This window comes from Carassius gibelio, chromosome A11, assembly GCF_023724105.1.
Source record: "Carassius gibelio isolate Cgi1373 ecotype wild population from Czech Republic chromosome A11, carGib1.2-hapl.c, whole genome shotgun sequence".
NCBI classification, from domain to species: domain Eukaryota; kingdom Metazoa; phylum Chordata; class Actinopteri; order Cypriniformes; family Cyprinidae; genus Carassius; species Carassius gibelio.
Window position 1 is genome coordinate 6,743,483 of NC_068381.1, and position 24,462 is coordinate 6,767,944.

At 35.7% G+C, this 24,462-nt stretch overlaps 1 protein-coding gene and 1 long non-coding RNA gene across 4 annotated transcripts; one reads left to right on the plus strand and one right to left on the minus strand.

Annotated features, from left to right (window-relative positions):
• The first annotated feature begins 1,147 nt into the window (after positions 1 to 1,147).
• On the plus strand, positions 1,148 to 24,458 carry LOC128022168 (collagen alpha-2(VI) chain). 3 transcript variants are annotated; one of them, XM_052609465.1, is made up of 28 exons: positions 1,148 to 1,313; positions 9,806 to 9,904; positions 10,638 to 11,242; positions 11,428 to 11,448; positions 11,765 to 11,830; positions 11,935 to 11,988; positions 12,130 to 12,174; positions 13,710 to 13,736; positions 13,858 to 13,884; positions 13,979 to 14,023; positions 14,112 to 14,165; positions 14,241 to 14,303; positions 14,401 to 14,463; positions 15,128 to 15,181; positions 15,272 to 15,307; positions 15,391 to 15,453; positions 15,637 to 15,699; positions 15,812 to 15,874; positions 16,049 to 16,111; positions 16,200 to 16,250; positions 16,385 to 16,483; positions 16,572 to 16,634; positions 18,184 to 18,219; positions 18,307 to 18,352; positions 18,437 to 18,589; positions 18,718 to 19,173; positions 19,255 to 19,293; positions 22,722 to 24,458. In XM_052609465.1, the coding sequence occupies exons 2-28, from the start codon at positions 9,814 to 9,816 to the stop codon at positions 23,321 to 23,323; spliced, it is 3,048 nt and encodes a 1,015-aa protein (XP_052465425.1). In that variant the 5' UTR covers positions 1,148 to 1,313; positions 9,806 to 9,813; the 3' UTR covers positions 23,324 to 24,458. The 3 variants fall into 3 exon arrangements, with proteins under 3 accessions (XP_052465425.1, XP_052465426.1, XP_052465427.1); XM_052609466.1 differs by having other exon boundaries at positions 1,148 to 1,309; XM_052609467.1 differs by lacking the exon at positions 22,722 to 24,458 and adding an exon at positions 20,405 to 20,797.
• On the minus strand, positions 1,988 to 7,399 carry LOC128022183 (uncharacterized). Its single transcript, XR_008185878.1, has 4 exons — positions 7,330 to 7,399; positions 6,983 to 7,020; positions 5,204 to 5,325; positions 1,988 to 2,616 (listed from the first exon to the last, which is right to left on the minus strand). It is a non-coding gene; the product is annotated as an uncharacterized LOC128022183 (long non-coding RNA).
• Positions 24,459 to 24,462: the final 4 nt, after the last annotated feature.

A 24,462-nucleotide genomic window follows, 5' to 3' on the forward strand; every position in this document is an offset into this window, starting at 1 on the left:
GCTTGAATGGTTTTGGGATGTGACCTAAAGATAACGACGAGTTAATACAAAATTTTAATGTACTTAAAATACTGTATGCGTAATTATATATATATATATATATATATATATATATATATATATATATATATACATACATACATACATACATACATACATATATATATATATATATATACACACACACATACATACAAAATGCTGCTTTAAACTTTGTGAACCTTTTAGAATATTAGAGCGCGATATAGAGCCTATTTACACTAAGTGAAAATAGCGCATTTTCTGAGTGATAGATGATATTTATAATTATAAATATAGCAGTATTTTTAGCGATTTACTATTTACACTAAAAAAAAGGAGAGAAAAAAAGTTTGCCATAAGGCGGATTCAAATCTGGGCTCATTGAGTTAAAATGTCTTTTTTAATATTGATTAGCCCAGTCACACATTGGTGGGTGAAGCTGGTGTCTCTGCCAACAAGGTGACCTACTTTTGCAGTTTTTACGATTCTGATTTTTTAATATATATATATATATATATATATATATATATATATATATATATATATATATATATATATATATATATATATATATATAGGCCTATTTCCAACAATTAAACAGTTGCCAACAGAAAAAAACAGGGTCAGCACACAAACTTCCCGTGCCTATGACCCCAGGGTAACAACCAAAGGCCTTTCTCACATTGGCTGATGTTAATGTCTCTATTGATAACATCTGGTAGTAATTTCCCCACGCGTTATCTAGAAAACTGTAAACAAAACTAAATAAAGATGCCACAACTCTTGTTTTCTTTAAAAATGAAGTATTTTGCTGACAGATGCTTCTGCCATATGCCTAAAGCACTTCCACGGAAGACAGACCATGTGAGAATTCCTGCTATTAATTTTAGCACACGTTTTTTTTTTATCATTATAATTCGATAAGATGTGTCTTTGTGAACACGTGTGGATGATCCACGCACCCCCTCCTCTAATCACCAGCTATCCAGAAGAAATCGGGAGGATTGGGAGTGTAGAACAATCAGTGTGGATGCACAGCGCCGCCATGCGAACAGAAAAGGCAGTGCACTGACGCTCGGTTTTCCTTCGCGCTGACGAAGGAGGGAGGAGAGACTTCTGTTCGAGCTGGGAGAAGAAGCGCAGAGGAAACTTCTGCATCTTTGCTTCTCACTCACTCCTTTATTTTGGACGTTGTTCTGATTTCTGCTTTACCTAGTAAGGCATGTATCTCTGATAAACCTAAACCTAAATCAGCAGTCGAAAAGTTCTTCAGATTTTCTTATCTTGGGTGGGTAAGTGAAGACTTACTTTTATATAAATAACGTTGACAGTGCGTTTTTATTTCTCAAGAGCGCAAGTTTGGAAATGATCAGTCACAGGTCTGCACATTTTTTAGTTATTCAATAATCTGTAAATTCTCAACAATTTGTAAATAATTTATTGAATAATTTATTTAAAAGAACAAATGGTATTGCATGCTTTATTTTATGGTGGTTTCTTCATATATGTCTCATTTTCCTTGCTGCTGTTCTTTTTGATTGATTGTAAAACTTTATTTTTTTTATGCTGGGAATACACGTGTTCACTGTATATTGCATAATATACTGAATATTGTCTAATGAGCCAGAAATATCTAGAGTTATGGTGTAATCAGTGTTAAAAACAAACAACCTTTAAACTTAATGTAATAAAAGGTAAAATAACTTTTTTTTGAGTAATGCATATGTAATATTTGCAATATTTGCATTATAATTATTTCGTAATTCATCTTGTCATTGGATTGAATGTAAGCTTGAATAATGGTGTTTTTGACAAAATGCCATATTTCAGATTTTCTGCATTTTTATTTCAGCTGATTTTAATAAACACGAAAGCCTAGCTGAGATAATGGTTTCAAATACAGAATTTATTTGAAAATGTCTGAAATATTTGAATTGGCTGTTTTGATAGAAGATGCTTACACTGTTAATTATTTGACTGTAAATTTACAATAAATTGCAGGTTAATAATTGCATGACTTTCACAGTAAGTTACTGTAACATTTTTACAGTAAATTATTGTGAAATGACAGCTGTATACTGTGACTTCACAGTAATTCTGACATTGCATTACTGTGATTTAGCGGTAAGCTGCTGTAGAATTAATGTATTTAACTGTGAAATTACAGTTGGTGTCTATGTATTACTGTAATTTAACAGTAAGCAGCTGTAGAATTCATGTATTTAACTGTGAAATTAGTCTATCTATTACTGTAATTTAGCAGTAAGCAGCTGTAGAATTACTGTACATAACTGTGAATGTCTATGTATTACTGTGATTTAGCATAAATGATGGACCAAACAAAACTGATAAAAACAGTGACATAACTTTTATTTTTTTGAAGTAAAATACAATTTAATTACATGAATAAAACACTGGGCAACAGGGATTGACACTGGGTAACAGGACTGTGTGTCAAAAGAGAAAGAAGGAGACAGAGAAGAGAGAGTGAGGGAGAGAGATGTAAGAAAAGACAAAAAGGTGGGAATAGAGAGGGTCGCAGGTGTCTCTCTCCTTCCCTCGCAGCTGGCACCTGCATAGTGTGGGTTCTATCCACTATATACAAAAGATAAGAAAGACAAAAAGTTTAAGTTACTCTGTGGTGGACTGACTCCCTGTAAGTATGGTGCTCGCATTGTAACACTAATCCTAAAATGTCTACAATTTAAGTAATTTCAACTATTAAAAAAAATGTGAATAGTACTCTCAATTAATATTAAATCAACAAACCAGGACTCTAATCACTCCTGTTACTTTTACCCAGTCCTATTATTTTTCACGTGAGTAACAGGACTGAAAGTAACATGATTGAGGTTAAAAGGTTAGTTCACCCAAAAATGAAAATTCTGTCAGTAATTACAGAGCACAAATTAAGATATTTTTGATGAAATCTGAGAGCTGGATCACTCCTCCATCGGCTTCTAAGGGTTTGAAACTTGCTGGCCCAGAAAAATGTATTAAAGACAATTAATATAGTCCAAGTGACTCCAGTAGCTCAATCTTAAGTTTATAAAGCGACGAGAATACTTTGTGCGTAAAAAAAAACAAAAAACAACTTTATTCCACAATTCATTTCCTTCTCTGTGGGCCTTGAGTTTTTTCATGTAGTAAAACAGCGTAGTGCTTCTGTGTTATACGTCACACGTAGGCTCACTATTGGCCGACGCTGGTCATGTGTGTGATGCATGTGACGTATAACACAGAAGCGCTACGCTGTTATACTACATGAATTCACCCGAGGCCCAGAGAGAAGGAAATGAATAGTGGAATAAAGTCATTATTTTTGGGGGGGTTTTGCGCACAAAAAGTATTCTCGTTGCTTGGTAAACGTAAGATTGAGCCACTGTAGTCACTTGGACTATATTAATGATGTTTTTAATACATTTTCTGGGCCAGCAAGTTTCAATCCCTTAGAAGCCTATGGAGGAGTGAGACAGCTCTCAGATTTAATCAAAAATATTTTAATTTGTGTTCCGAAGATGAGAGAAGGTCTTACGGGGTTGGAACAACATGAGGGTGAGTAATTACTGACAGAATTTTCCTTTTTGGGTGAACTAACCCTTTAAGCAAAAATTGCATGCTAAATTGCATAGTAATTCAACACAGTAGCAAGTAATGTAAATTTACACTTAAAACTATTGTAAAGTACTGTAAATTTGACGTTTTTTAGACGTCAAGGCATGTTAAAATCAAATAAACGTAAAAACAATTAATTTTACACATTTATTTTGCAGTCTGTCTAAACTCTACATTGAATCAGGAGACACTATAGAACACATTAAAGGGATAGTTCACCCCAAAAATCTTTGGAACACAAATTAAGATATTTTAAGAAATCCGAGAGCTTTCTGTATCCTCCATGGACAGCAATTATTTTACTTTCAAGGCCCGGAAAGATTGTTAAAATAGTCCATATGTATACAGTGGTTAAACCTTAATGTTATGAAGCGACGAGAATACTTTTACTGCGCAGAAACAAAACAAAACAAAATAGAATACCGACTTTATTCAACATTTTTCCTTTCTGTGCCAGTATCCGATGCTGTTCACGTGATGTGTTCTCAATCATGCATGTGATTGCATTGGGCACAAAAAGTATTCTCGTCGCATCATAACATTGAGGTTGAACCACTGTAGTCACATGGACTATTTTAACGATGGTTTTACTACCTTTCTCGGACTTGAAAATGGTTATAACATAGTAGTCTATAGGTGGGATCAGAAAGCTCTCATATTGCTTAAAATTTTCTTAATTTGTGTAGAACAAAATTCTTGTGTTTGGAACATCGTGAGGGGATGTAATTAATGACAGATTTTTCAATTTTGGGTGAACTAACCCTTTAATAGCTTCAGTAAACTTTTTACTGCATAACTACATCTAGCTTAAAGGAACACGCCGACTTTTTGGGACTTTAGCTTATTCACCGTATCCCCCAGAGTTAGATAAGTCCATACATACCCTCTGTTTGACGCACCCACCGCTAGCCTAGCTTAGCACAAAGACTGGAGGTAAACAGCTCCAGCTAGCATACTGCTCTCAATAAGTGACAAAATAACGCCAACATTTTCCTATTTACATGTTGTGATTTGTATAGTCACAGTGTGTACAAATAACAAGGTCATATGAGACACAACCATCTTCTAACTGTATACATACTGGGAACTATATTCTCAGAAGGCGAAGCACTGCTACTTCTTTGGAGTGATTTACTCCAATTCTGAGCAAACTCTCTGCTCCTCACCACAGGGCTTCTCAGGTGCTGTGAGAAAATCACTCCCCAAGTAGCAGTGCTTCGCCTTCTGAGAATATAGTTCCCAGTATGTATACGGTTAGAAGATGGTTAGAGTCACTGTGACTATACAAATCACAACATGTAAATAGGAAAATGTTGGCGTTATTTTGTCACTTATTGGGAGCAGTATGCTAGCTGGAGCCGTTTACCTCCAGTCTTTGTGCTAAGCTAGGCTAGCGGTGGGTGCCTCAGACAGACTTACGGCAAGCACGGAGATGAGAAGGGTATGTATAGACTTATCTAACTCTGGGGGATACGGGGAATAAGATAAAGTCACAAAAAGTCAGCATGTTCCTTTAACACAGATACTTTGTTTCATTAGTCCGTTCTTAAATTGGAACACAGCTTACATTAGATTGACATCCATTCAAAGTCAATGAGCTTCCTGATAAGAGTGCAGACTTGCTGGTTCATGTGACCTCTCTGCCTCTTAGATTTTGTGCCCGTCTCTGGGTTGATGCCCAAGAAGCACCTACAAACAAAAAGACAGAAGAAACCTGTTAGTTTAATTCGTGTGATGAAAAAGGTGTCAGTTCCCAGTCACCACCTTCAGTGGGTCACTGCTTTTGCAGTACAGAGTCAAACTAAAGTTAGCTCAGTTTAAACAAAGGTGTAATTCAGGTGTAAGTACTGTAATTCAGAAAAAAAAATGCATGGAACTGAACTGAAAAACATTTCCATCACAAACACAGTCAAGAATAGACCTTCACCAAAGTAGAGGTGTGTGATTTACCTAGGCAAAGCATTCACACACAACAATTTATATAATTTACATGTTCCGTTTGCAGAGGATGGAGTAAGAGCCTGTTGCCTGTCCATCTCCCTATGGCTGTTTCTACTTGTACTCTTCCTCCTAGAATTATTACCCGTTCACAGATGATGTGATAAACATTTCATTTCTTATATCTTTTTCACAATAAAGCACCCAGTTTTCTAGTTGTTTCTGACTTTTTTAAGCATTGTCTCTGGTCTAATCTGGTCTGGTCTCCAGCACAGACACACAAATTAAGGCCCCGTCCACACTACTGCGTTTTCGTTTAGAAACGGAGAATTAAAACGAATATCTCCGTCCACACCAGCGTGAATAGAGCGTCTGGCGCGAATGATTTCAATGTTAAGTCAATGCAAAGGCGCGTTTACGCGCGTCTGGAGGTCTCGCGGCGCGAATGGGGCGTTAAGCGCGGCGCGGAAGACGCGAATTGACGCGCGAATAGAGCGCGTTAAGCGCGAATGGTGCTTTTTGTGCATTTAGCGTTTGACGCGAATTCGCGTCTGCCGCCCGAGTTGAAAAATTTGAACTTTGGCGTCAATTCGCGCCGCGTTAACCAATCAGGAGCCTGCTAGGAGTCACTCATTCAACAGTATGTTCCTGCAGCCTCCGGTTGTGCAGGAATACCCTTCTCCACTCATTCAACAAGGAGGAACGACAGATGTTGTCAGTGAGCAGTCAACCGGAGCTATATGACAAAAGTTCATATTTCTATAGAGACAGGAATAAAAATGACCTATATATATATATATATATATATATATATATATATATATATATAAAACATATTAATAGATAAATTGAATATAGGCCAAAGATAAGAAACGTTTCATTTTACCCCAAACGAATTATATTTTATCTTGAACCACTAAAGACACATCAGAGCCAGCGGCAAATGTCAGAAGATCTAGCCGAGGTAAGGCTACTCTCGGCGGATACATGATGACGGAGCTCCCGCTGATCGCATGGAGCTCATCTCCGAGATCGGCGAAACACATTTTTTAAATAGACGCTGTCATTATAAATAAACCGCATATTTGAGTTTAAAACAACTACATTCTCGCCTGAAATACTTTTAAAACTACATTTCATGACACAATAACAGTCATATTTTGAAAATTATCCGAATAAAAATGGCGGTTGAAAATGCTGCGTGAACTCAGCTGGATGAAGCCCCCATTCATTTTTCTGTTGACGAGAAAGACAACGGTTGCTCCGTTTCACACACACAGCAGGGAAGAAAATTATAAAGTTACTAATTTGAGATGAATTTAATCCACCTTTGCCCAAATCCACAAACACCATAATTTATCTAGTTGATAATAACTGTCATAATACCCACATTAAGGCCACATCTTACCTTATAACTTTATTTATCGTCGGTCAATGTAGAAAATGCTGTGGTAAAAGAGAGAACGCTGTTAGAGTAACTAAGATAAGCTTTAAGTAAAGCTAAAGTTAAATGTTCGACGGTGTATCTAATCAGACATCTCACAGTTAACTTAATACGGTATAATTAACACTACAACCAACGTCTTTTCATTCAAATTTGCGCGCTTAAACGTCGATGCGAGTCTGCTCCAGCTAAGTTACAAAAAAATGACAACAGAACCTACAACTAACGCTAATTTGGTTCATACTTTTAAATTACATGCACTATCATATAAAAAACATCAAATTGATAAAGTTTGACATTTAAACACTTACCGCTGTCTGAATCCACCGAATGAGACCACGTAGATCAGAGAGCTCTGATGACGCTCTGATGACGCTGCCGCAGTCGCCACTCAAAAAAGACGGCATTCACAGTAGTTTCTTGTAAAAGCCCCGCGCCTGCATTATTTTCACAGTAAAAGTCTAAATACGGTATTATATTGTGAATTATCACAGTTAAAGCCTGTGAAGTGGTAATAATGTAATTAACTGTGAAATATTACAGTTATATCTTGTGAAATCCTGGAAAAATTTTACAGTGTATAATAGTAATAGTTAGTATGAATTGGCAAAACAATTCAACTGACAAACTGAGATGAGGTCTAGAGAGAATTTGACCTCAGATTAGCTGAACAGAATATCTATTTACAACATAGAGCAATAAATAAAAATACTTTCCTCTGAGACAAAAGCTTACTTTAAGTTACTTTTTTAAGTCTTATTTTATGGGATGGATGGGGGCTCAGAAAGTCACTTTGAGTCACTTTTGTCTTATTGGACACCTTTGATATACTATCCTGTACAATTGTTAAAATCCATTGATTCCAGTAATTGATATCTGACATGTGGATGAAAATCCACCCTCGCTATCTACATGCAATTATTATTATTATTTATAATATTGTGCAAAGTCCATGTGATTGGTCCATTTTGACCAGTGCTTTGAAAAGAAACAATTGCATCTGTTTGGTGTTTCAGCAGCAGTCTGAACAATAAGTCATACATGAATAATAACTTGAAGAAACTTTACAGTTAAAAGTTTAAAAAACCCAGGAGAATTCTTTATGAAAACAACTTCCGGGTAGCTAAGCCACACCCTTATTTTAAGCTAATAGAGAGCAACAGTGCCTGGCCAATTTTTTTTTTTTTTTTTTTTTTTTTTCAGTTGTCTGCCTCGGTCATGAAAGCACAAGTTGTTGTTCACAATAAATTGTTCCCATTCATGTTTCTTGAAACCTTTTAAAAAGTTGAGAAAGAACTTAACTTCATAACTTAAGAGTTATAAGTTGTGAAACAATCTAACCAGCTACAAGGTGAATGTCGACATTACAAACTTTGACTTTGATTTGAAGAATGGTTGATTCATCACACATCTGTGGTTTTTTTATACAGTAGTTAGTATTTAGCAACTTGCATAAAAAAAAACTCCTAAGAATTGAACTGTGTGAAATTTATACTGTAGAACAAAACACTGATTATAACATGAAATTTACTCAAAAATTGTTTTCGCCTTTCTCAAATCAAGCTGTCTGACCATGTGACATCACACGGTCGGAGGCCCCTCCCATGATTGTTTAGTTGACAGCAGTGTTTCAGCACAGACTGGACCCTGATTGAGCCGTCATCAGTCAGAGATGCAGACAAGCATGACTCCTAAGTGATTGAGGTCTTTTGTTGTTGGATGTAATAATGAACATAGCAGTATACATCTGAGCGACTGAAATTGCTGAGGATTAATTTACGTTTGGATCTGAAGGGAATGTGCCCTTGATCTACTTAAATGCGTTTATGTTCGCGTGAATCATTCAAAATCCAGCCTCATCCTACAAAAGCAGTGAGTATAATATATTTTAATTAATCATTGCAAATCGCCTTTTATAATAATGTGCTAATTAGCAAGTTCCACTATGAATGTGGCTGAAGTAAACAGTTTCTCATAGAGCAGTTCTGAAACGAGAGGCGGGTAAAAAAAGAAAATGTTTTTAACGTTACAGACTTTTCATTAAGACACTAAAAAAATCAAATTAACTTGTGGAAAATGGGCATTATATGACCCCTTTAAAGGTGTTTATGTAGGATTGACACCCCGAGTGGTTGAACTAGGTATTGCAGTCCAAATTGTTTTTCAGATAAACAAGTATCTTAACTTTGTATGTTTCCTAAATATCTGCAAACATGGCATTGCAGATTTAGTAGAGTCGAAAACCTACATACAGCACCTTTAAGGAAGTGTAAAATAATTATAATGAATATAACCTCAGTACATGTAATTCTTTAATATCCTTTGCCTTTCCCCCCTTTTCTTGTTTAATTGGACTCTCGTTTCATCTCTTAGACATACAAACAACAAAAAGAGTGCCAAATTGATTTTGATGCATTTATTTTTGCACTTTTATGAATTGATAATATTATAACTTGACATATGCAAATCCAGAATATTTGTTTTCTGTTCTTATTTTTATTAAAGCTTTTTGTTGGAATATTCTTTTATCTTGCTGCCCTGTTTCTATATGTTTCTACAAGTTTAGAAAAAAATATTACTGTACTATAACGTGTAAAATGGGAACATGAAAGGAACATTCTGAAAGCATCTCATGTAAACACCATAATCATAATATTGGCTTATTTAGAATAAGGTAAATAATTAGATTACTGATGTCCATGTAAACGTAGTCATTGATCATTTGTGATCTTAATGAATTAAATGTTTTGATCATGGTCAACACATCGTGTTTGCTTGTCTGTTAAGGAAGAAGAATGAGGATGATGGTACTATCGATCCTCCTCCTGTTGTTTGTGGGTGTTCACATACAGGGCCAGACTTTGGACATCCATGAAACCTGCAACTGTAAGTAACTTACTTAATTCAGTAACCGATTATTCTGTATTATTCTATGAATGCAATATTACACCTATGTTTTAGTAAAAAATATGGATGAAATGATTAAATTGATCAAAAGAGCCAGTAAAAACATTTATAATGTTACCATTTTCTTTTGAATTTTATATGCATCAAAGAAAAAAAATATTATCGTTTCTACAAAAAATAAATAAATAAATAAATAAATAAGCAGCACAACTGTTTTTTCTTTTAAACATTGGTTATAATAAGAAATGTTTTTTTGAAGCAGCAAGTCAGCATATTAAAATGTCTTCTGAAGGATCATGTGATACTGAAGGCTGGAGTAATGATTCCTGGCATCAAAGGAATAATAATATATATATATATATATATATATATATATATATATATATATATATATATATATATATAACCACATTGAATATGTCTTTGTAAATTTTTTTCTTTCACTTTTAATCTTACTGCCATTATATATATATATATATATATATATATATATATATATATATATATATATATATATATATATAATAACTGTACCATTATAAATGTCTTTTTTGTCACTTCTGACAGATTGAATGCTGCCTTGCTGTAAAAAAAAATATATCTTACTAACCCCATAGTTTCAACATATTATTTTAATGAATATTAACATTATTTGATGTTAGTCTATTTTGTTTAAGTGACTTATGTTGCTGTGTGTGTTCCGTCTCTTCAGACACAATCAATTGCCCAATCCATTTGTACTTTGTCATCGACACATCTGAGACCATAGCTCTACAGGAGAACCCACCTGGCAGCTTGGTCAATAGCGTCAAAAACTTTGTCATTGAATTTGCTGAGAAACTAAAAAGCGTTAACCAAGGTTTAGTTCACATGAGCTGGTCTATAGGAGGCCTTCACTTCTCCCAGAAGCAGGTGTTCTTCAGCCAAATCACCAGTGCAGATGTGTTCATTGAGAATCTAAGGAAAATCGTGTACTTGGGAAAGGGCACTCACATTGACTGCGCCATCACCAACATGACCCAACAACTGCTCAACACACCGTCCGAACCCAAAGCCAAGCGCTTTGCGGTGGTCATCACCGATGGTCATGTGACAGCTAACCCATGTGGTGGGATCAAAGTTGCGGCAGAACGAGCACGTGATGAATTCATTAAGATCTTCGCTGTCGCATCGTCCCAGAACCTAGAGGAGGCAGGACTGAGGGAGATTGCTAATTCACCTGCTGGAGTTTATCGTAACAAATACATGGCTGTTGATCTATCGGGAGGGAGGCCAGTCATAGTGAAATCAACAATCGATCGCATTTATGATGCAATGGTAATGCAATGCCTTTCATACTTTTCTTTTGGGCATACAGTGGTATAATACTCTGAAATTAAGATTCTGGATGATTTTCAGACATATTTCATGATGAAAACGTGATTAAATACTTCACTGATGTTTGTTGTGAGCTAGGGACTATAATTATAATAATCTTCCTTTGCTCTCATTCTCTCTTGCAGCTTCATCTGGCTTATCAAGAGGTGAGATCCATACCAGTTTACTAACATCTATTGAGTTAAATGATTTTTCTCATTGGGTTCCAACTTGTTGAATCACTTTTTACTGTCACTACAGTATATACTCCTCAAAATAAAATGAGGTTTTCTCAGCAATGAAACAGAAGAACCATTTAGTTTAAAGCATGTGGACTTTATTTTCCATATAAATATTTTAAATAATAATGCAAATATTTGATGTACCATCGTCACATTTTTATTTTTAAATTTTTATTATTATTGCTTTTTTTACATTACATTACAATGTATCATCTGATTTAATTTCATCATTATTTTCCAGTGCTACTCTGTGAAATGTTTGGAGACTAAAGGACCTGTAGGTCCACCAGGACACAGGGGACAGAAAGTGGGTATCTTAAAAATTTGATTAAAAAAAATCTTAACTAACAAGTAATTGCAGTATGTCTTTCTTTTTGCTAAACACTTGATCTAATGCCTTGGTTATTACAGGGAGCTAAAGGAGATAATGGCGATGCCGGTCTTAAAGGTCAACGGGGACGTCCTGTGAGTACAAACCAGTTCTCATGAACGCATTTGGTAAAATACAGCATTTCTATATCTAAAACTATATCTAATTTGTATTCAGTGAGACTCTCACACCAGTACTATTTTATTAGTAGTAATAACTCATGTCAAAACCTACAGGGAGATCCAGGTATTGAGGGACCCATTGGACATCCTGGAACAAAAGTAAGTTCTTCACATTCCTCAGGCACATGTTAATGTCTAGTCATAGACCAATATGTATTGGTCAGACCAATTAATCTGCATGTATTTGGCTATTTAAAGATTATCTGCAATACGTGATAAAGTGTTTTTGCTTTGCTGATTACCAGAAGGGAGCATCAGACAACCTTGACAATATATCATTTTATTTTTATGCTTTTAGATAATTTTAAGGAAATGTCGTTTTACACGTGCATCTCAAAAATGTGAATATTATGGAAAATTTCTTTATTTTTTGTTATTTAATTAAACAAAGAAAACTCTAATTTTCTAGATTTTTTGCACACAAACTGAAATATTTCAAGAGTTTTTTGTTTTAATTGTGATGGTTACAACTTACAGCTTAAAAAAAAAAAAAAAATGTAATATTCCGTTTTGAGCTTGATTAGTTAGATTAATTTTTAGTATAAATACTGGGTACATCTTGGACTAGTTTAGAACATGCAACCACAATTATGGGAAAGACTACTGACTTGTTAGTTGTCCAGAAGACAATCATCAACACCCTCCACAAGGAAAGTAAGCCACAGAAGGTCATTGCTGAAAGGGCTGTCTGTTCACAGAGTGCTGTATCAAAATATATTCATAGAAGGTTGACGGGAAGGAAAAATTGTGGTAGGAAAAGGTGCACAAGCAACAGGGATGACGACAGCCTTGGGAAGATTGTCAGGGAAAGAAGATTCAAGACCTTGGGAGAGCTTCATAAGGAGTGGGCTGAAGCTGGAGTCAGTGCATCTAGAGTCACCACACTCAGACGTCTTCAGGAAAAGAACTACAGCTGTCACATTCCTAAAACCAAGCCACTCCTGAACCAGAAAAAGCATTTCACCTGGGTAAGGAGAAAAAGAACTGGACCGTTGCTGAGTGGTCCACAGTCCTCTTTTCTGATGAAAGTAAATTTAGCATTTCATTTGGAAATCAAGGTCTGGGGTCTAGAGGAAGACTGGAGAGGAATCCAAAAGTCCAGTGTGAAGTTTCTGAAGTCAGTGATGATTTGGGTGCCATGGCCTCTGCTGGTTTTGGTCCATTGTGTTTTATCTAGTCCAAAGTCAATGCAGCCATCTACCAGGAGATTTTGGAGCACTTTATGCTTCCATCTGCTGACTTTTTAGATCTTGAAAAAAACTTTGTAAATCTTTTTTAGATTGATCTTTGAGAAAATATTCAATTTATTTGAAATACTGATTTTTTTAAAAATCTCCTAAGCTTTAACTCATAACCATCAGAGTTAAAACAAAAAACTCTAGAATATAACAAAGTTTGCTTTTTAAATTACATTACAAAAAATATGTACCTCTTCCATGATATTTCTAATTTTTTGAGAAGCACCTGTAAATGTTCACTTTAAGCATTTAATTTCAAACTTTGTGTACATCTAATTAGCTTTCATTAAAATCCATTATGTATATTTTGGCATTATTGCACTGGATTTTACTGTGCAATCCAATTTACTGCTGGTAAACTCCCCCCAATTTTTTGTGTGTGTTTTTCTCATTTAGGGAGAACTCGGTCTCAAAGGTGAAAAGGTATGATTTTCTCAAAGTTATCTGTTAGATTAGAACACATATATATATATATATATATATATATATGCTGACATATTGATAATGCAGCAACAACACTTACATGCAAATTATCTGATTTTAGGGAGATATTGGAGCACAAGGGAGAAAGGTAAGTTCCTTAGACCATTTTCTCTGTATGCAGAATCTTCCATGCTGCATGTATTTTCAAATGTTTATAATATTTTTTATTATTTTTCTAACAGGGTGTTGCTGGGACACCTGGCAGAAATGGAACAGATGGGCAGAAGGTTAGTTATGGTAAATTTGAGGTAGTGAATTGTGGATAGTTAAAAACAAAACAAAAGATAAAATAAAAATGACTTTTTTTTGTTACAGGGAAAAATTGGCAGGGTTGGCGCTCCTGGCTGCAAAGGTGACCCTGGTGACAAGGTGTGTGGGTCTTTTCCTTTGAGTAATAGATTCTTGCCATGCAAGTCCATTAACAGATGAATGTGCCTTTTGCAGGGTCCTGATGGCTATCCTGGAGCTGCTGGAGAACCTGGTTATCCAGGGAGTCCGGGAGAAAAGGTACCTGATAAATTATAGACAAAATAAACATTGACATTTAAAAGACATGAATTAGGAAATTGGTTTGAGGTGTCACGGTTTCTCACTTTCTTTTCAGGGTGATCCAGGTCGTCCAGGAAGACCAGGACAACCCGGGACAGTTGGAGATCCTGGATCCAAAGTAAGATTTCAGAACCACAGAGTAGGGTTGTGATGGTAAATCAACGTATAACAACACCGGTATCACTGAGGGGACAGGGCAGTCCCTCTTTTCATCGCTTTCCTAGCTTTTAAAAGCAGCGTGTGCATTATGCTTTGACTTTCAAATAGCGCCAATTCAGTGTAAAGCAATGGTTCGTTTTTAGTTTGTTAATTTTCCCTCTTTTCCTCACTTTCCTTGGCTTTTAAGTGATGTTTAAATAACAACTTTTGGGAGGAGCACACGCAGATAATTAAAACGCCCAATCATCCAATCAGCGCAAGTCTGAACCATTATAAATAATCAAAGAAGTCCTACCAAAGAAGTCCGACCAAATACGCATAACATTTCACTCTGTTTATTATATGTAAGTGTGAACTCGTGAAAATGGCTTAAAAGCGCAGTGCGGATTTTACTCTCACTTTTAAATTAGCGCCAGTTCAGCGTCAACTGCGGAGAAATGACACAGTGAAAGTTGCTCGGCACACTGCATTGAGCAGCCACGTTCAGTTTTTAATTGCAGTGTCTGTTCTTTAACTAAATGATTTTTATTACTATAAAAAATACAAATTATTAATTAGATTAAATGATAAATTATTCGCTATTATCAGTCATATTGTAATGTGCTCTCTGACACCCCCTACAGGGAGAGAGAGGAAGTCCCGGATCACCTGGAGAGCCTGGCCTGAAAGGATCTGCTGTATGTATTTGTTTTAATTATAGTCATTACTGTTATTTTAACATTGTAAATTAGAGATGATGTTAAAAAGAACATTGCTTTGTTTTATAGGGGATAGCTGGAGGACCTGGACCTAAAGGCGACCCTGTGAGGAATTATTTTTCGTTCATGTTTGTATTGTAAAACTACAGTAGGTGGACTTTTGGTGATATTTAAAATTTTATTGTTAGGGAAGACGAGGAGACTTTGGACTTAAAGGCAGCACTGGGCCAAATGGGGGAAAAGGAGAAAAGGTAAGTGTTTTTGTAAAAATTATAACTTTACAAAAAAAATTTGTCTCAATTTAGTAAATTTAGTGTGCGGTCCTTATTGTACTATATACTCAGATTGCATGAGGGGAGACAATGTTATTTAATTAAACAATTATTTTAACAATGTCCTGAATGATTAATTGAAGTATTTATAATGTTTGACAGGGTGAACCAGGTTCTGAGGGAACAAGGGGTCTTGCAGGCGAGCCTGGCAACCAAGGTTCCAAGGTAAGAGTCATTGATTTGGCTGCTTAAAAACAGGTGAGTGTAGTAAAATACATTTTTGTTGGTTTTATGGTGGACATGATTGAAAAAATTATTATTATTATTTTTTTTCTAGGGTGAAAACGGACTTCCAGGACCAAGAGGCTCACCAGGAGCTCCTGGAGAATCAGGCAGAATTGTAAAACAATTAATTTAGCTAAATTTAATATTTGCCAGCCATTTTATGGTATACATAGGCTACAAATGTCCAAAACCAAAAGCAGTTGCCTTTTTGTCTTGCTGCTTACGGCAGAGGATGAACTTATTTTGCTGGATGAACAAGCCGCAAAAAACATGTTTTCCTCTGTTGTAGGGTTCTCAAGGTGACCCAGGTGATGCTGGCCCTAGAGGTGAACCTGGCCCTCCAGGACCACAGGTACATCACACACAAAAAAATCTGATGGTTTTAAAATCAATGTTAGCATGTCTGTTGTAAATACAAGACGCTGATTCCTTTGCTGTAGGGTGATCCTGGCAGACCTGGATTCAGCTATCCTGGACCAAGGGGAGCTACGGTACTGCAATGAGTTAAATGTGTACTTGTACTGAATTAATTTTCAGTTTACAGAGCTTTAGATCACATTATGTTTTACGATTTGATATTATACAACTAAAATATTACAATGTACTATATATGTTTGTTCTGCAGGGTGACAAGGGTGATAAAGGTTCACCTGGACCCAGGGGAAGTAGAGGAGACTGCGGACCAAAGGGCGAACCGGGTTCAAAGGGAACTTCTGGAGAGCCGGTCAGAAAATTAGCTGTTCAGAAATAAAATGCCATTTGCAACCGGTTTTATTTTCATAGTGTGATAATATCTTTTCATTTTGTTTCAGGGAGAGCCCGGGCCCCCAGGAGAACCTGGAAGAAGGGGCATTAAAGGAGGTCCAGGAAGAGATGTAAGTTAAATTTTTAGTGCATATTAATGTTTAAAGGAAGTTTGGGTAGGACTGGGTGATAAACAATGTCATAGTGCAATTGCAGATTGCAATAATGATAAGATGGATTAATCTGACAGTCTTTCACACAGCAGAAATAAACGAAACACCAGCTAGCCAGTGCATGCTGCTAATACGTCGCAGTGCATGTTCTCTTTCGTCTACTACACAAACTCAAGCAAGCGTGATTCCCACAAGCATTTTTCAGTGTCTGCTGTCTCAATGTATGAAGTCATGACCACATAAACTTCACCAGCAATTCAACATTTAGATTAAGAAAAAATACCTTAAATCATTTATAAACCTACACAACACAGGATAACACATCATTATCTAAATACGCTAACTGTTTATTGCAACTTCAAAATAAAACTCAAAAAACTTGCTTTGATTTTAAATTTTTTGATGTCCACACGTTCTTGTTCAAGAAACAAAAGTGGCTGTAGCATTTCTATCCTAAAGAAGTGGCCAAATATTAAAGATTAAGGGGACATTTGAATTAAAAAACGAAACTGAAAAGTACTGTGCATGCGCAGTGACATAAAAATAGCGTAAAGATGTATACCGCGCAGAACAAGCTGTTCTTCTTGGTGAATAAAGTGTCCTAAAGAAGTGTGCTGTCATTATAAAACTCCCCTTTCACCCAGCATCTGTGAATTGGAGCAGGACAACGTTCCACCAGTCTTTGTTTAAGACTCATTAACAGGCGACTGGTTTTGGGTGCGGAAAGGGGAACTTTTACTACTCTTTTTAAAAGTAGGCAGCACTGCACAACAGTTCATGTGTTGGTTGTTACCTTATTAGAACCCGAAGTAGATATATATCATGTGTGCTTTGTAAATAACAACAGCAGGAAATTGGATATTCATGCAGTGTGTATATGTCAAAAGATTCAATCTGGGGTGCATTTCCCGAAAGCATAGTTCCTAACCTGTTAGCAACTTTGTTGGTTGTAATACAATTTCCCATTGCCAACCAACTAAGTTGCTAACAGGTTAACAGTTTAGCAACTATGCTTTTGGGAAACACACCCCTAATCAGAAGCTTGTGACGGATAAACGTGCATATCAACCATATCATCCATGTTTTAATAAAGGTTTGTTGAGCAGCATTTTGTTAAAAAAAAAAAAAAAAAGAATTATGAGGAAATAATAAATAAGTATAATGGATTTTAATGGGGCCCTAAATTAACAGGTGGATAAATCTGTGGAGTTCAATTATGAAAAAACTAGTTATGTTTACATTAATTGTCAAGGTCTAACAAACATGTGGAATGAATTTCCTTTGCCATTAATGGTAAATATTGTTATATGGAAATAAATATTGATATGGTTGATATTTAAAATAATAGTTTTGCCTATATTGCCCAGCCTTACGTTTGGGATATTTCATTTATTTTGTCGTAGAAAAGTACTTAAACAACAGTAAATGGTAGCAGTAAACCAAGGTCTGAATGTATACAATTTAAGTTAACTTTTAATCAAATTTTTTCGAATTGTGTCTTTAACAGGGTGGCCCTGGACCAAGCGGAGACCCTGGCCTTAGTGTAAGCATTAAAATTCCCATTTCCAAAAGACATTGCTCACAATAATTTTAAGAAAGAATGTTGTATACATACTATAAATTTTCTCAGGAATGTGATGTCATGAGCTACATCAGAGAGACGTGTGGATGCTGTGGTAAGATTCTCACACTATAAATTTGCAGTAAAAATGAATGAATTGCTACAGTATATATTCACTAAATGTTCTTGTATGTTTCAGATTGTGAAAAGAGATGCGGTGCCCTGGATATTGTGTTTGTGATTGACAGCTCTGAAAGTGTGGGCATGACCAACTTCACCCTGGAGAAGAACTTTGTGATCAACACCATCAACAGGCTGGGCTCAATGGCAAAAGATCCCAGTTCTGAAACAGGTAAAAAGACATTTTGGAGCCAACGTTTACATGAAGAAGCACCATTCACATTTACTTCTAGTCAATTTTACAGTTCCAATAAGAAGCAATGCAGTTTAGTGGTTTAACGTAATCTAACAATTTGTCAGGAACTCGAGTTGGTGTTGTCCAGTACAGTCACAATGGAACATTCCAGGCTATTCGCCTCAACGACTCCAGGATCGACTCCATGTCCGCCTTCAAACAAGCCGTGAAGAACCTCGAGTGGATCGCTGGAGGAACCTGGACGCCTTCAGCCCTGAAGTTTGCCTACGATAACTTGATTCGCGATAGCCGTCGTTCTAAGGCTAATGTGACAGTGGTTGTGATCACAGACGGCCGGTATGACCCCCGTGATGATGACTCACTGCTCGGTTACCTCTGCACAACCAATAACATTGATGTGAGTGCCATCGGTATTGGTGACATGTTTGACCAGCCGGAGGAGAATGAAAGCCTGAAGTCCATCACTTGCAACAAAAAAGGAAGAGTCATGGGAATGAGGCGTTTCGCTGATCTGGTTGCAGAGGATTTCATTGATAAGATTGAGACTGTACTCTGCCCAGGTGAGTCCTGACTTCACTATTGCTGTCTTAATATCCAGAAATAGAGATTTCTTTTAATTACTTTTCTTTTCTTTGTTTTAGATCCAGTGGTTGTTTGCCCACATCTTCCATGTCAAATGGGTAAGTGTTGTTATTCATAATAACTTTCCTAATGGCTGAGAAGACAGTCAAGTGTTTGGTATCATTTTTTTAAATTATTTTATTGTTTTTAAATTGCCTTTTTTTTCACAGGTTTAGAATGGGGGCAAAATACTCTATACAATGCATCCAAATAGTGTTATTTATTTACTAATACACTATTTATTAGTATTTTTACTTTAATTCAGTTTACATTTTAGTGACTGTGCTTTTATCATTTTATTCGTTTTTTTGTTTATTTTTTACATTTCTATTTTTGTTTTAGTCATTAAAAATGCTTTGGTGGGCATGCAGCCTAAAGGCCCGTTACACCAAGAACGATAACTATAAAGATAACGATATTAGCGTCCACAGCAGCGAACGATATTGTCTGTGTATTCTAAGCGGACGCGCATCTGCTGCTTTAAATTCTCGAGCTCATTACAGCAGGATTGATTCTGATTGGTTTTTATCGTTCATCAGAATAAAAAAATCGTTCTGAAAGTGATTCCAACGATATAGTTTCTCTTTGCCTTAATCGTTATAATTGTGGTGTGGACTCCGCTATTCTGTAATATTGAGAACGATTTTTAGAACTATCTTTATCGTTATCTTTATAGTTATCGTGCTTGGTGTGAACGGGCCTTAATAGTTTCAGTGTCAGCCATGACAGCTAGAATGCTAATAATGATAAACAGGTTGTATTTGGCCTGTAAAAGTCATAATAATAATGTTTTCTATGCAAGATAATAAACCGTCAGGATTTGTTTATGGGGTACATGATCAACATATTTATAATATATGTCATTTTTTTTATATGCTTATGGTTCAGTACACATAACAAATATTAGACATTTGTACGATTATACATCTCAAATGTTTATGTTATGAATATTAATCATACACTTGTTACGTGAGATAATCAGCCACAAGAGAAATGGCACATTATCGAAACAGTGGTGTGCAAACATTTCCTTTTGAGTGTGTCAGCTAAATGCACAATGTGCAACAAAAAAAGTTATCAAGTCAAAAACTAAAATCAATCAAAACAGCAACCAGGGCAGAGCCAGATGCTAGGAGGCCCTAAAACTATTGTTTTAACACTCACTTGCAGATAACGTCTTTGCAGAGGAGTGGAAGGACAGTCCCATCCCATCCAATGTACTAAGCGTCCCAAATTTAATCAGCAATCTACAAGAGGCCAAACACCCCGATACCTACACCAAGGCTGTAGCTACATTGGCTTATGCAGCCCAGATGGCTAAACTGTCCTCTGACCCTGACAAACAGAGATGGACTGATCTGTTCATTGACTCATTTAGAAACATCTATTCTGATATGATGGGAGACCCAAACAAACCTCTTGGCTTGTGTTAGGAAGCATAGGATTGGGCATTTTCAAACTGATAGCTTCAGTGAAATAATACAATTGACCTTGCTGTACAGTTGTACTCTCTTGTCGAGTTGTAAAGTAAAAAGCAAGTAAAAACCTACTGTAGCTGGTCTATGCATGAATGTAGTATTTGCGTTGACAATACTCAAAGGCAGTTGCTATTACCCTTCTCAAAGAAGTATAATTTTATTTGTAAGAAATAGCATTTAAATAGGTAAAATGATGGCAAACCTCTGATAAAAGCAATTCCCTGCAATGATAATGTGAAATGGCAACTTTTGCCTCTTGTCATTGATGCCTGCTGCCCTGTAATTCAAATACGTGAAATGATAACATTTTGAATAGCTGCATGGATTTTTGACACTTGTTAGCTTGCATAGCATGCTGTCATAAGCTTTGCCTGGTTTGCTTGAATCCTCAGGGCCTCTAGGATTTGAAGGCATTTTGATCTTTTATAAATATGGTGCTTTGGTGTTTTGAATATAAAAGATAGGGGTAATTGATAAGGGTAGTATACATAAAAAAAATAAAAAAAGGAAAGGAAAGTAATTGTTTAAACTTTCCATATAATGAAAACATATAGTGACCAGGGGCTGTCAAACTCCAGAAAGGAAAATAAAGACTCTGTAAAAGTATTACATCTGCAATTAGAAATTCATACAAGTTTCAAAAATGACAAAATCAACATTTTTATTTTTGATCGCTCTATTCCTTTAAAGCATCTGTACATTAATGAACCATACAATTTGAAACTATATTCATGTGAGTTTTGCACATTAAGGCTGCATTTACAACCCTTTCTCATAGGTAAGTGAAGTATCTGTGGAGCTTTTTAGTGCTGCTTTACCACTGTCAACCTTAAAAGAAAAAAAAAAAGACACAAAATAATCTGTATGATGATCAGTTAGGGATGTTGTATAAACCACTTGACCATTAGCATACAGTTTTATTTAAAAAAAAACAATTCAACAATTATTCTGTTTAAATTTAAGATTTTTTTCTCAATTGCCCCAAGAGTGAATCTGCTTTTAGGCAACAGAAGACTTTAGAGAGTCTCTGACATATAATTCTAATAGCATTCATGTACTACAATGGCAATTCAGTAATACTTTTTGTAGCCTTCTAATATAACTGTTAATGGCAAATTATGTGGCATATATTGCATGTTTGATTATCTCAGTGAATCTTTTTGAATGGAAATACATATCTGCGCCAAATAGCTATCTTCATTATGTCCTGATACCGACTGTCCTTGAGTGAAAGAAAAATGGACTGTGTACAATTCAGAATACTTTTTTTGGACCGTTTATATTAAGTGGCTTTAACTACTATGTACTTACATTTTAATTAATAATTTAGTACAATGTACTTATTGTGTACATACATGTTTTTACATTGTACTTATATTTAAAAAAAAACGACATGTAATTACATCTGTATTTAATTTCTGTAATTACATTTATAATTACACTGTTGACCCATACTTTACAACTTAACCCACCCTTAAACTTACCCATACCTCCAACCCTCTCCCTAACCTTACCCCTATCCCACCTCAATAGCAGCAAAAGTGTTTAACAATACAATATGAACACAATAAGTACATTGTACTTATTTTTTATGTTAGTACATATAGTTAAGGCCACCTAATATAAAGTGGGACCCTTTTTTTCAGTCTGCCATGGTCAATAATTAGATTTTTCTTTCTAGTACAAGATTATGTATATTTATTAGCAAGTATATATGCACATTACTCTATATCAAAAATGTGCAGTGTAAAAATGGCAAGCTTTTGGACTGCAAGAAATTAATGAATGAACTTGAATTATTTGTAACAAATAAATATTTTTAGCAATGAAGTGCTTATTTTGTTAGATTTATTTATTCTTAAAATTCTGTAAATGAACACTGAATTTTTTTTCACAATTCATTTTTTTTTAATTCATGAATTTTCCACTGCAGCAAATCAAGCTTGAACTACCATATAAGTGCAAAGCATGTCACACAAGACAATAATTGCTGTTTTTGTATTTTATAGAGCCAGCTGTAGCCAGCTGCATCCAGCGCCCTGTTGATATCATCTTCATGCTGGATGGCTCGGAGCGCTTGGGTCAGGAGAATTTCCACCATGCACATGATTTCGTGTTGAAAGTTGCTAAGCGCTTGACCCTCGCCCAGGGAGAAAATGATGACCATAATGCCAGGGTGGCTCTTCTGCAGTATAGTGTTGAAAACCAACATCTGTTGGGCTTCAGACTTACCAACAATATCAGCATCATCACTTCTGGCCTTGCCAACATGAGGTACCTGGATTCTTCTTCCAATGTGGGAAGTGGTATTATCTACGCCGTCAACAACATTGTCACAAGTAGAGGCTCTCGATTGGCTAGACGAAATGCTGAGCTGTTGTTCATCTTCATAACCGATGGGTTCACCGACGACACGAACCTGGAGGAAGGCATTAGCTCAATGCGCAGAGTAGAGGGCGTTCCCACTGTGATTACCATAGGCAAAGATGATAACAAGAAGATCCTAGAAAAGCTTTCTATGGGAGACCAGACGGCCGTTTTCAGGGATAAGGATTTTGCCAGTGTGAACACAGCCAGCTTTTTTAACCGTTTCATTCAGTGGATCTGCTGAGGTGTGGGGTGGGTTTTTAGTAAAAGGTGGGATTGCTGTGTCAGAGGGTTTAAGCTTTTATATCTTGGTAAAAGATTTATGACAGCTGCAACTCTTACAATGGCTTCAACTCAATGATTTCACCAGTGGAGATGGGCTTTGCATCCAGGAAGACACAGCAGTAAACCAAGAGGTTAAGTTACTAGTAATACCGCAAAGAATATGTACTGAACATGTATTTTGACTAAGCTGCAATCGTAGTTTTTGTATTTTTATGCTAAGAGGCCTCTAGCTGAATTACTGTTTTATATATTCTTCAACACAAGGTGCTAAACCAGAGTACGACTAGAGTTTTCCAGCATAACATTATCAAATGCACATTGGTAATATTTAAAAATAAAAAATACACTTGCCACATTCATTCTGTATCACCTCAGATAAAATTATGTCTAAAATCATTGTTACATTTAATTGTTATGACAGGGCCTGAAGGAGCTAAAATAAATCAATGGCACCTTCCACAGCATGTTCACTATTGATTCAACACATGCATAGAAGTCCAGTGTTTCAGATTAAACATTGATTTACAGTGAAATACAGTAAGTTTATTCAACTATGTTTTAATGTAAAAGATAATTATGAATTTAGTACAACAAATAAAGCTGTGGTAACACAATTGAGGCGTCTTTGGTTTTTAAAACAATGTCACCAAGTGTGTTTAGATTTTGAATGAGAATTCTACTCTATTCTACTCTAATTCTGTTCCATTCTGCTTGAGTATATTATTTTTTGTTCTGTTCTGTTATATTCTATTCTGTTCTATATTACATATTATAGAAGCAGATTTTTTTAACTGAAATAAATACTGAGAAATTGGAGGCAGAGGAGCTTTCATCACTAAATGCACATGGATTTTTATTTTTTATTTGATTGGTCCATGAGTCAAAACAGAAATAATTCAGTTTCTCTGGTCACTGGTTTAAGTCTCTGAACATTAAAGAAAATATACAGATCAGAAATGTGTGGCACTTTTGTTGTGAGTGTCAAGTTATAAGTACATATACTGAACAGTCGAATAGTGTTGATGAAACTGTTTCAGTTATATGTTTTGCTCTTGTTGTTAATCATTTTATTACAATAAATAATCTCACAACCACATG